At 35.3% G+C, this 12,563-nt stretch overlaps 1 protein-coding gene across 3 annotated transcripts in view; it reads left to right on the top strand.

Moving 5' to 3' along the window:
- CUL4A (cullin 4A) overlaps positions 1 to 11,991 on the top strand; it is a 33,749-nt gene extending 21,758 nt beyond the window's left edge. For 2 of the 3 annotated variants that reach the window (XM_088160138.1, XM_088160139.1), the window contains 9 exons: positions 250 to 354; positions 2,002 to 2,112; positions 2,488 to 2,573; positions 3,547 to 3,654; positions 4,833 to 4,946; positions 5,840 to 5,945; positions 8,961 to 9,133; positions 9,990 to 10,142; positions 10,415 to 11,991. In XM_088160138.1, the coding sequence (XP_088016264.1) occupies positions 250 to 354; positions 2,002 to 2,112; positions 2,488 to 2,573; positions 3,547 to 3,654; positions 4,833 to 4,946; positions 5,840 to 5,945; positions 8,961 to 9,133; positions 9,990 to 10,142; positions 10,415 to 10,510 (1,052 nt within the window). In that variant the 3' untranslated portion in view covers positions 10,511 to 11,991. The remainder of the gene's footprint in view (positions 1 to 249; positions 355 to 2,001; positions 2,113 to 2,487; positions 2,574 to 3,546; positions 3,655 to 4,832; positions 4,947 to 5,839; positions 5,946 to 8,960; positions 9,134 to 9,989; positions 10,143 to 10,414) is intronic. The other variant, XM_088160137.1, reaches the window with a different exon arrangement.
- The last annotated feature ends 572 nt before the right edge of the window (positions 11,992 to 12,563 follow it).

The raw sequence follows: 12,563 nt of genomic DNA, 5'->3' as shown, positions 1-12,563 counted from the left end.
CTATTCCTTTTCTGCAGTATTTTTCCATTTTATATAGTAGGGCTCCAATAATATTCCAGGAATGTAGTAGGGCTCTGTCATTCCACTGAACATAGGGATGGGAAGAGGGAAAATAGAAAATTTAGTGCTTATCCTGTATTTTAACATATAGTGGTATTTAACACATAGTAGTATTTCAAGCAGAAGATGTTTAAGTTGTTTATTTTAGATCTATTTTTTAAGCTGTTACCTAATTTTATTTATTTGTAGCAAAATATGTGGATTCCAAATTAAGAGCTGGTAATAAAGAAGCAACAGATGAAGAACTGGAAAGAATCCTTGACAAAATCATGATCATATTTAGATTCATTCATGGTAAGAAATAGCAGTTTGCTGTTGCTGCAAATAAACTGTTCCCCTTGCTACTAGCAGGGCTGCTTTCATTTGAATGCAAGAAACCTTTTTCAGCATGGATTTCTGCTCAGCTCAGTCTTTAATTCAGATTGACTTACAACTGCAGGAGCACGATAAATATACCAGGGAGGACAAACAGTTCTGTGGAGATTAGCAAGTTACAGACCTTTCAGAGTCTTGTGAATGGAGACCTAAGAGTTAGAGGTGTTGCTGCAAGTTTTTTAACGTAAATTGACCATGTCTGTAACCACAGCCTCTCCTCTAATGACAGTAGAGACTTTCTTTCCTGTCCACTTTATGTATGTTTCAAGTACAAAGCGTGAAAACCCAGCAACTTCTCATCATAGCTGAGAAGGAACACAGAGGAGGGCTCAGAATTATAGGAAAAAGTGTTATTGCTGAGGTTTACTACATTTGAAATGCATTTCCCTCATGTATGTCTGTCTGAGCAAAACCCTTGAATATGTTAGGAATTTTTTTTTCCAGATTAGATACCAGAAAAACCAGTGGTCTAATCCAATACAGATGCATGGTCACTGCTCTGAGGGAAGCAGAATGTGTATCCTGGACTGGGGTGGAATAGCAGGAATTCTGTATTTAGTTTTTCTCAGATCTATGGGGTTCTCTCCTTATAAAAATCCCAAACAAGTACAATATGATGGGAAAGCTGTCAAGTCATAAAGTAGTATCATTATCATTTGCATAATTGAATCATAATAGCATCATTTTTGTCAGATGGAGATAGTGAATGAAAACAGTTGTACTAGCAGCTTGTCAACCTAAGAGATTAATTGTTCTTAATCTGAAACTTTCACCAACTTTTTCCTCTTCATGTTTTTGGTAGTACTGAGCTAAAAGCACAAAATTTGTTTTGAGCTGTCTAGTACATAAGAGCTCTTCTAAGAGCAGATGATAATTAGTTGGGAGTTTATGGGCATTGGTCTTTTTGATACTATCTTGATGCGGCTGGTTCATGGAACTTCACCAGGACAGGATGGGGAAGGAAGAAGACTATCATAAGAAGCACTAAATTGGGAAGTGTTTGCAAGGAATTACGAGGGGTTACTGTAGGCAGCCCAAGCAGTGGCTTGGGTTACAGTAAATTTGTTCCTCTTAGCACTGTCTGTAGGGGGAAGCTCGGGTTTAAGGTGTGAAAGTTTGTGAGTATCTGTATGACTCCTTCATTTCAAAAGGCATGTGAGAAGACTTCTGTTAAATTTTCTTCCCCTTAGGCTTTTAAAATATATTCTTTAATATATAGAAAATCTCCCTCCCATTTTTTTTTTTTTAATTAATCAGACCAATGGAGGGAGACTGTTCTTCTGGACCCCAGAGTAATTTCATGTGTTTTGCAGCTGATCCAGTGGGAAATACAAGGCAGCCCAAGTTCCTGGGACAGAAATAAAAAATAAGTAAATATTTTGCAAAATATGTTAAAAGCTATTAAAATATGAAAAGAACAAAATGTCTACTTGTTTTTCTTCACTGCTACATAATGAATATGGTTCTACTAATCAGCTTTTCATGAGAGGCTTGCCACAACCTGAAGGGCAGTGATGCAGATAGAATGTATAATTTAATTTAATTTTTTGTTTCATTTCCTTACAGGGAAAGATGTCTTTGAAGCATTTTATAAGAAAGACTTGGCCAAAAGACTGCTGGTTGGAAAAAGTGCGTCAGTAGATGCTGAGAAGTCTATGTTGTCAAAGCTTAAACATGGTAGGTGTCTTTAGATGTGTTAAATTTGTATTACTTTTTGGCATGCAATTTTGGAATCCCTGTTTTCTCATGCTTTTAAGAAGTGACAAGCCAAATTTTAAGTAATAGCTGGACAGCTCTTAAATACTTTGGGGGATATATATGTGTGTGTATATACATATGTATGTATCAGACCTTTCATTATCCTCAGCAAGAGCTATTAGGCTGACTTAGGTATGAGACTGGTCTACAGAGGAGCAAAATCCTGAAAATGTAACTATTTGTAGATGCTCTGTAACCTGGTAAATATGGCTCAGTTGTCTCAGGTTAAATATATATCATTTGTTCTGTGCTTCTTTGTAATTGTGGGATCTTTGCTTTTTTTGTGTGTGACAGAATGTGGCGCTGCTTTTACCAGCAAACTGGAGGGCATGTTCAAGGACATGGAACTGTCCAAAGATGTCATGGTACAGTTCAAGCAGGTACACTTAGCTTTTGTTTGTATACTAAATTTTCCACAGTTATGGGGAGGCATTTAATGGTGCTATCCCTTTGATTAAGCTAAAATTAAACAGCTTTTGAGCAGATCCTAGTCATAATAATAGTGTCTAGTTATTGTTCTGTTTATACAATGGAATTTATTTATTGTATACAATAATTGTACAGTTATATTTGATTGCTTTTAAAGTAAAATAGTCTAAATACCACATAGTAATTTAGCTGACTGACATCCTGGGAAGTCTTTATCCCTTAATTCTGTAAACTGGTGCTGCTCTGATGAATTTTTTGTCAATGGTCCAAACCAGAGAAACTCCCTGGAGGTTGCTAAGTGCACAGAAAGTGTGCATTTCTCAGCCCCAGAGTTTCCATCCTGTTGGTGACCAATGAATGCTTGCAGGAAATATTGTAAATGCTCACCCTGTTGTTGCATTTCTCTCTGGGTACTACTTTTGGGGCCTTACTGAAGTCAGGATGCTGGGTTAGAGATCTGAACCAGGACAACACCTACAGTAAAACACTGTAGTGACTCTTCTCTCCCAGATTTTGCAGTCTGGCTTGACCGATGCTCTACTCCAATTATATGAAAAAGTTCTGTCTAGTAGATGTGAAAGTCCAAAGGGATCCTTTTGATCTTACAGTCCTTGCAATGGCTTCTTTTCTTTGGTTTTATTTGTATGTGATTAAAGTTTCTTTGATCTTAGCACCTTTTATAGACAGTAGTCTAGGATATTTCAAGGTGTGTTGACCTTTTCTTTGTACTCCCAACGGCATGCTGTGTTTTAAAGTTGGGGAAGTGGTCAGTAGATAGTTAATCAAACTCCTGGTACAGCATGTCTAATCAAGGATGTGGTTTTTCATTGTTATACGAAGCCTAAATTTCTAATTTAAGTATGTACATTTTCTAATTTAGTATGCAGATAGCATACTGGAATAATTTTTGTCTCTGTGTTTTAGTATATGCAGAACCAAAGTGACCCAGGAAATATAGACCTGACAGTAAATATATTAACTATGGGATATTGGCCAACTTATACACCTATGGAAGTCCACTTAAATTCAGAGGTTTGTATTTTAATTCTTCTAAATGCACTTTAGAGAATGGAATCAGTATCACAGGGTGCATTAATGCCCTTCATTTAACATTTTTCTGATAGATATTTAAGGGTTTTACGTAATTTTAAGGATTCCAGAATTGCAAAAAATAAAATGTAGTGGATAAAATCCACTTTTTTCAGATGATTATTTCACTCAGTGTAGGGGTTTTTTAACCTGTATAATAACAATATCATTGCCTTACTTAGCATTGCAGTCCATTACTTAAAAGTTTGCAATTGGTCAGTTCACCTTAATTTAGTCAATCTTTAACTACATTGGTTAGGCACTTTGAGCTAATCAATAGTTATTGCACGTTCCTTTTTTCAAAGATCCTTCCTCTGTTCTCTGCAATGTGTCACACAAAACTAGCCCCTGCATTTAAATAGTATCTGCCTGAAAAATGATTTTTTCCAAGTTGAGAGGTTTTTGCAAAGCTCCTTCCAGTAGTGATTTAGATTGACATGTGTATTTGGAGTCCCTGTTTCCTACAATAACTTGCTTGATGGGAGTTGTGGGAAGCACTTCAGAGGCCAGAGGAGGTAATGGGATTCGTGCTCAGTTTGGAAGATATGGAAGCTCTTGTACTCTTATTCCTGAGGTGTCCTTTCCTCCATGGCAGGCTACTTCTGAAGGATCCAGCCTGAGCAACATATTAGGAAAATGGAGAGCTAGAACCCCCTTACTTGGAAGTAAGAGGGCATAAAGTAGTGGAATTGGACTAGAATTCTATTCCATCCACAAACTACAGGAAGAACTTAAGAGCAGATGGTACTAGCCAGTGTAAAGGTGTGAGATGCATGCTTTTTGTCCCATGATTTCTAGGTCAGATTTGAAGTCCGGGATAAAACCAGTATCTCTTTTGAGGTTTAAAACCCTTTACACAGAGTTTATTTTACTGTTATTTAAAACAAAACAAGCAAATTAAAAACCCAAGGAAAATTCAGTTATTTTTAAATTGAGGCTTTCTTCTGTGCATCATAGTACCAGCATACCTGAAAGCAAAATTTTGCTCTTTGGATTAAGTTTTTCACACAGAAGAACCTGTTATGAAACACGGTTGAGGAAAATAAAGAAATTACATGTGTCAAATCATTTGGTAACACTGCAGTGATACAATGTTAGTGTTTTTTCTCTTTTCTTAATAGATGATAAAGCTTCAAGAGGTATTTAAAACCTTTTACCTGGGAAAACACAGTGGTCGAAAACTTCAGTGGCAGACTACTTTAGGGCATGCTGTCCTGAAGGCAGAATTTAAGGAAGTAAGTTTGCTTGCATAATGCTTTGCCTGTCAGGTTAAAATTTAAGTAAATTATTTGGAAACTAATAATGTGTTTTATTTTTTATAAAGGTAGTAACACTTTTGTGGAGGACCAGTCACAATTCAGTACTGTTATTTTGTACAGAAAGTAGGCTTTTTATTATTAAACTGGAATACTACCTAGCTAACAAGACAACAACTTGATACTTTTTGGTTATATTAATTTGATAGGAATTTTGCTTATTCAAATAAATTAAATTGCAATAAATGAAGACATCAAAGCAAGAAAAAGAACACAACTGTTTTTAATCTTTAATATGGAATTGTTTTGATTGTAGAAATCCTGTTGATGCTTTTAGAGTGCTTGACATACATAAAGAGACTGAAGAGTATTAGTCACATGATGGCTGTGGTTAAAATTTAAATGCTTGTTGAATTATTTAACTGTTAAATAACTGCACTGTTTGTTCATGTGGTTTTGTTTTGTCTCATGCAGTAATAGTGCAGCTTCACTGAGCCACAGCAGAGACAAAAAAAAACTTGAATTCTTTTACTAACTCGTTCTGAATATTAACGACTTAATTATGGAGAAATTCACTATTGATAGTGGCAACACCAAAATTTCATATATTGTAATTAAAATTAAGTGAAGGATTCTAATGAGCTTCTTCTGTGTATTGTTACTGTTAGAGGAGTAAAAAAAATAAGTTGAAAAATGTCCTGTTTCCTCAATACTACATTCAGGCAGATTCTTCTGTGTATCAGGCATTCTAAAATGCATATCCATTCTTCTAGAAATAGAAAAAATAATGCATACTTTCTCTAACTGTCAAATGTAGGGGGTACAATAGAAAATTCTCTAAATATTACTATTACTTATTGTTTCTCTTTTAGGGGAAGAAGGAGTTTCAAGTATCACTCTTTCAGACATTAGTACTGCTTATGTTTAATGAAGGAGATGAATTCAGTTTTGAAGAAATTAAAATGGCTACTGGTATAGGTAGGAAGAATTCTTTTGAGTTCTTAAATTTATTAATGAAGTGATCAGTGATTATGATTTGGTATGTGAAGGCCTAATTTTAAGAAATTTGTCATGATCATTAGGACAAACTTTTATGTGCCAATAGCATACATATGCCAAAATAGATGAGGAAAACACACTGCATGTATTTCTTAGTGTATTTTCTTGGTTTGTAAAATGGATTTTTCACAAAATTATTAGTAAGAGCTGTGTGGAATGTGATACTACTAACAACCTACTAGATTTACAAAATGTATCACTGCAATTCTTAAAATTTAAGTGGTGATAAAGACTGTGTGTACAGATTATTTTTGCTCCCTTTCAGTTTCACATACTATATTTTGAAAATAATGTTGTAGAATGCTGTCATTTGGGGGTGATTTAAAAGACTCTTTTCAGCTGAACTGTTCTGAGAGCTCACCTGCCTGTTGCCCATTCCTGTCTCTGGGGTGCCCCTTGACAGCAGGTCTGACCTGTTCAGAGGAGTGGAGTGTGCTGGGTGTGTACTCTGTAATTCAATGCCTCTGCACTTGAACCTGAAGGACAAAGAAAACTGAGGAAGAGTACAATTTTCTTTTTAACCATCTGCAGTATCTGTCTTCTGTGTTTTTATGTTCTTGGGTGGGTTTTTTCCCTCCCAAATTCTTACACTCTCTTGAAATAATTATAGCCAAAAACTGTCATCATTAATCTTTGCAAGGTTTGCATCAATCAGCAGCTTACACCCAATAGTCCTTCACATGTTGAAACTTAAGATCAACGTAATACAGCAGTATCTGAAAGAGTATTTGATTCCTTACAAGTACTAAAATATTGTAAAATATTTTCTAAAAGACTGTAAAATGGGGATGCCAAGAGTCCTTGTGGTTCAGAATGATGCATTGCAGAAGGAAGTACAGCTTGGGGTGCTCCGTTGTCTCAGTGTCAGTCCTTCAAGTTAATTAGTCATCCTGTCCCTTAATGGTAAGGAAGCTGAAGAAAATCCATGCTAGTGATAATAGTAATCAGGATAGTCTGGAGAGGCTCACTAGTTTGGAGTACAACATTTACAGAACAAACACAGGTCATGCAAGCCTGATCCAGATCCTGCTTTCTCATCTTGGATTGCTGTCTCTTGGAGCTTGCATTCTGGCTGCCTGACAGCATCAGATAAAATTTGCTGCATGGAAATCCATTATAGCACAAAATAAGGAATTCAATAGACTCTTTATAAGGCAGGGGCTGGAATTGATAGCTGGGAGCTATCTATGTCATTGCACTGAGCACCATGTGTGTATTTCGCTCTCCTTTGGAGAAGTAGTTTAGAAATTTAAACAGTAAGAACAGCTCATGTGCCACAGGCTTCCTGTGAGGCCAGGATGAATAGCATAGAATCACAGAATGGCTTGGATTGGAAGGGATCTTAAAGATAATCTAGTTCTAGCCCCCTGCCCTGGGCAGGGACACCTTCCATTAAACCAGGTTGCTCAGAGTTCCATCCAGCCTGGTCTTGAACACTTCCAGGGAAGGAGCATCCAGAACTTCTCTGGACAACCTGTTCTAGTGCCTTGCCACCCTCACAATAAAGAATTTCTTTATAAAACCTAATCTATTCTGTTTCAGTTTGAAGCCATTCGCCCTTATGTCACTACATGGTCTTGTAAATTTACAAGTTCCTCTCTTTTTCTTGTGGGGATTAACTGCCACGGTTGGAACTTGTGTTTTCCAATCACTGTTACAGTAATTAGCAGCCTCTTTAATGAGATTGTCCCTGGTATATTAGGACAGTGAGAAGATGCATAAACTGTTAGTCAGAGAAAGAATGATCACAGTCTCTAATTTTGCTGCTTTGAGATGTGTTATCCAAATATATTCCGTGTTTTTACTTGCCTTATTGTCAAGGAAGCCTCTAGGAGCTGTAGTTTCTACTTCTACTTCAGGGATTGATAGGTAATTGTAAATTCCTTCCCTTTGGCATACTATAACCTGTGACTTCACATGCAAAGCTCTAGAGTGTTTTAACAGCAGCCTTGTGTGTGGACAAAAACACAGCTCAACAATCTGCATTTGCTGAAGTTGAAACACAAAATGTCTCAAACGTCATAAATGCCTGTTTAGCCCAGATTGTTTAAAGGGTTTTTTTAGAAATCATAGAACAGTTGGAAGTTTAAAAGACGGAAAAGTTGCTCTGTGTAAAATCTTAAGTATTTTAAAAATAGCAATTGTGTTAATCTTTTAGTCAGCTGTACTTCAGCACTAGATTGCAAAACCTTTCATTCAGTTTTTAGACTATAACTCTGTTCAGAACATCTAACACATTAGTGATAACTTTTTACTGTGAAGAAAGTATTCTAGAGACTGCAGAGGTGGTTTTCAATGCAAAATCTTGATAAAAGACTTTGCAACATAATTAGAATATTTAAGACTTCATTTTATCTTCTTGTCTAAATGCTTTTAGCCTTAAATATTAATAAATAAAATTTTCCTCACACACTTGTCTACTACTTTCCTGTTTTGGGGGAAGTTTGACTATAATAGCTGTCAACTCTACCCTCCCACAAAATATCTTCCTGTCAATTTAGACTTCTGTATTTTTTATTCTAGTATATATTTTTGCTGTGTGATAAAAACATTGATCAAGTCTTAAAATAGGTGATTTTGAGTTTCTTGTCATACCCTGACTTTCTTTTTCAAAGTCCTATTACTACCACACAAAACTAAACCAATAAAACTAAGTTTGTGTTAATGTGAAATCTTTTCTGAAGCTATTTTGAATGGAAAACTCGCTGAGATGAGCCTAAATCCAACTTGCTGATATATATAATCCTGTGCATGCTCTCAGCATTTAACCTGTGAAAGACAAGACCGAGTTTGAAGGCTGTGAGCTACTTCCTAATTGGAAGAAAGTATTAACATAAAACCACTAGCTTTTCAGTTTATTTGTGGATTAATTACATAAAACTCTTCATGTTAATGTTTTGTTCTGCTTTCTCCCATATTTGAATTCCTTCACAGAGGACAGTGAATTAAGAAGAACCCTGCAGTCTTTAGCTTGTGGAAAAGCACGAGTATTGATTAAAAATCCAAAGGGCAAGGATGTAGAAGATGGAGATAAATTCATCTTTAATGGTGATTTCAAGCATAAGTTGTTTAGAATAAAGATCAACCAGATTCAAATGAAAGAAACAGTACGTACTTTTTGTATTCATTCTGTTTATGTATTAGCTGTTTACCTTACATATCCCATAGGGAAAGACAATCTCTTGTATTTTTTGCATATAAAGAAATGAAGTCTTACTTCCAAAGGATATTTAATTGTTAGAGTAGTCGAGATGACTCAGAGAGGCAATAATGACTTTAAAATCACTGAAATTGAAACCAACTTTAGGTTGCCTCCTGTGCTTGCAAATTGAAATGCCTGTATATGAAACTAAAAGGATCTTGTAGATGTTTCAGTTCATCTTAGAAGTTTCTGTGGTATTGCTGAAGTGCTGGTACTATATTGTACTCATGAATCAAATGTCACCATGCCACTTCTATATTTAGCAGGTAAGAGGGCTATAAAAGGGTTGTCCCTGATTCTGTGGTGAAAACAAACATTTTTTGTTGTATCTGAATCCCCATTTTTGACACAAGGTGACATATTCTAGTTAATATTGGCTTGATTATTCTTTGGCTTTGCATGTTAAATTCTCTGAAAGTCAAACTGGAGTTTGACACAAAACACTGCTATATTTGGGCTGTCAAAGTATTCTGTATTCTTTCAAAAATCTGAAGGGAGTTTCTAAGATTTACTTTAATTTATCATATAATGTATAATAAGACATGTTTTTTCTTTTACATTATCCTTAATTTTCTCTTTGACTTGCTTTAGCAGTACACTTGAGAAATCGCTTAGCTCTTAGAATGCAGTAATGTGTACATGTGTCTCAAGGATGAATAAGAATGCATGAGTTTCATTTATTGTGAAGGTTAACTATAGAGATATAATTAATAAAAGTAGCAACAGGGTGATATGATTTTTGGTGTTGTATTGTTCTTTAGGTTGAAGAACAGGTCAGCACAACTGAAAGAGTATTTCAGGACAGGCAATACCAGATTGATGCTGCTATTGTACGAATAATGAAGATGAGGAAAACTCTTGGTCATAATCTTCTTGTTTCTGAATTGTATAATCAGCTGAAATTTCCTGTAAAGGTAACTTACATTTTTGTTTAAACCATCCTAGATTAATCTAAATATATGTAATATATTTTCTATTCATCTTGTCTGTTAGAGCAAGAAATGTGAAATATCATAGATTTAAACACAAAGATTAACGTATTGTGTGAACAGAAATAAGTCAGAGTATCGGTAGCACATCAGTTACATACTATGGTGCATTTCTTATGTAGCTTTTAGCAGTGTTTTTTTTTTAATGTTTGCCTTTGTATTACTAATTGTTACACTAATCTCATCTTTTCTTGTAGCCTGGAGACTTGAAGAAGAGAATTGAATCTCTCATTGATAGAGACTATATGGAGAGAGACAAAGACAACCCCAATCAGTACCATTATGTTGCATAAAAGAGAAGAAATAGTTTTATTTTTATTTAAAAAAAAATAAAAACCAAAATCATCCACATATATCTTCAGGACACCAAATACCTATGCTGTTCCAGACTTTCCTGTTAGCAGATTTCAGGTTGATGTATATTATTCAACCAGCTGCATGCACTGCTGTGGAAAAGAAACAAAATGACATGTTAATTGATCACTTTTGTCAAGACTTCTTACTAATTTGAAATGTCCTGGGTTTTTTTTCCCTTTAGCTAATCTTTTGTTCTCTTGTGTTCTTCAAAATTTAGTTTTACAGTTTTGTTTAACAATGTCATTGAAGTTGGATGGAAAGGTAAAATTACCTGTGTGAGAAACACTTCTGTGATGGATGCAAGTCTGGTTTCTTCATTTAGGTGTTCTTAACTGCATCCATAAAGTCCCTAAATGCTGCATTCTTTAGCTACAGTGACAACTTGGGTAACTTTTTAAAAACCCTTCATTAATGAACATGTATGTACAAGGAGTGTTGTTGAAATACACCGAAGTTTTGCACCATGAAAACCTTTAAACTTGTGTTCAGTTAATTTTCTTTCAAGTTATTACAAACTTCAGTCTGGTTTGGATAAATCAGGTTTTGAAGTGAGATTCTAGAAGTGCCAAGAGGACAAATGCATTCATGTGTGTACTGAGATGATGGATTATTTAGCTAAAATATGGATTGTTCTATTATTACTACTTCTGCTGGCTTGGGTGGCAAAGATTAGATCTGAGTCAGAGGCCCTACCTCATTTTAGGGCAGCAGGTGTATTTCACTGTTTCTGTAATTGCCGTAACACTTAGTTCTGCCTTGAAAATAACATCCAGGGAACCTACTGTACAGCGTGCTCCACTTTAAGAAAACAAAACCTTTTTTTAAAAAAATACTTTTATGCTCTCAATATTGGGAAAGCATAGCTTTTTGTCTTGAAAGACTAAGGATTTTGTGAGTACTTTGTTACATATTGTACATATGTAAGTTGATTTGAATTAAAGAGTGAAAGACACTATAGATCTGTTAGATAACTGTAACTATAAGGAAGACACCTTTTCTGGTAATACTTGTAAGACTGTTTATTTTCCTGATGTCTACTGGTATGTTTCATTCTGAAAAAGAGCTACCAAAGGAGTTTTGATCACTACATAAAATGAGAATTTAACTGAGCAATATTTTCTTGAGAGATACCTTACTAAGTTTACGTAACATGGGGTTGTGCATCAATTAAAAGGCCACTTCTTAAAGTAAACAATGCTATGAGGTGACAACTTGTGAAACTACATATTAAAATCCTTATTCTGTCCTCTGGTATCATTAATTGTATTGCGTTCTGAATTATTTTGTTCCCTTTTTGTTTAGAAATTAAACACGTTTAGTTTATTGTATTTAAAGCGTATTTAATATAATTTAATGTAGACTTATTTTAATATTTGAATCTGCAGTTAATGCAAATAAAATATTTGATGCATATTAAGTATTAATTTCTTAGCCTTTGTGAGAATGTGGCACTTCAGTTTATTTTTGTGGTTGGTGTTTTAGTGTTAGTTATACCATTTGCTTTGTAGTTCACTTTTTATGTGTATGGAAACCAATGAGCTCCATCTTACCAGACTTCTAAACCAAAAAGGTAATGGCCAAAGAAGCTTTATGCACACTGAAAGCTGGCAATAGTATGCTGTAGCTATTAGGAAGCAGTGAGAATGTACTGCCTGCCCCTTCTGAACCCAAAGGCTCTGGTTCAGTAGTTTTAAACAAAAACTAAAAGCAGTGTTGTTATCCTGAAGATGACTGTAATGGTTCTGCCTCAAGAAGCAATGTTAATTCAAGTGCTGAGATGTACAGTTTTTCTTAATTGCCGCAGACTAAGACCTCTTTGGCCACGTTATTCTAGTCCTAGTAATTAAAAATTAGTTGTTCCGCAGCAGTGGAAATTATGAAGCCTGTCTTTCTGTGCTGTATACCCTTGGTACCCAGCTGTATCATCCCCTGCAAATAACCTCGAGCAGAACTCAGGAGGGGTTCTCCTTGGTTCTGCCTTTCTGCTTG

The sequence above is a fragment of the Sturnus vulgaris genome, chromosome 2, assembly GCF_052056855.1.
Source record: "Sturnus vulgaris isolate bStuVul1 chromosome 2, bStuVul1.hap1, whole genome shotgun sequence".
NCBI lineage: Eukaryota > Metazoa > Chordata > Aves > Passeriformes > Sturnidae > Sturnus > Sturnus vulgaris.
The sequence above is the reverse complement of the archived record's forward strand: the minus strand, read 5'-3'. Positions and strand labels throughout refer to the sequence as shown.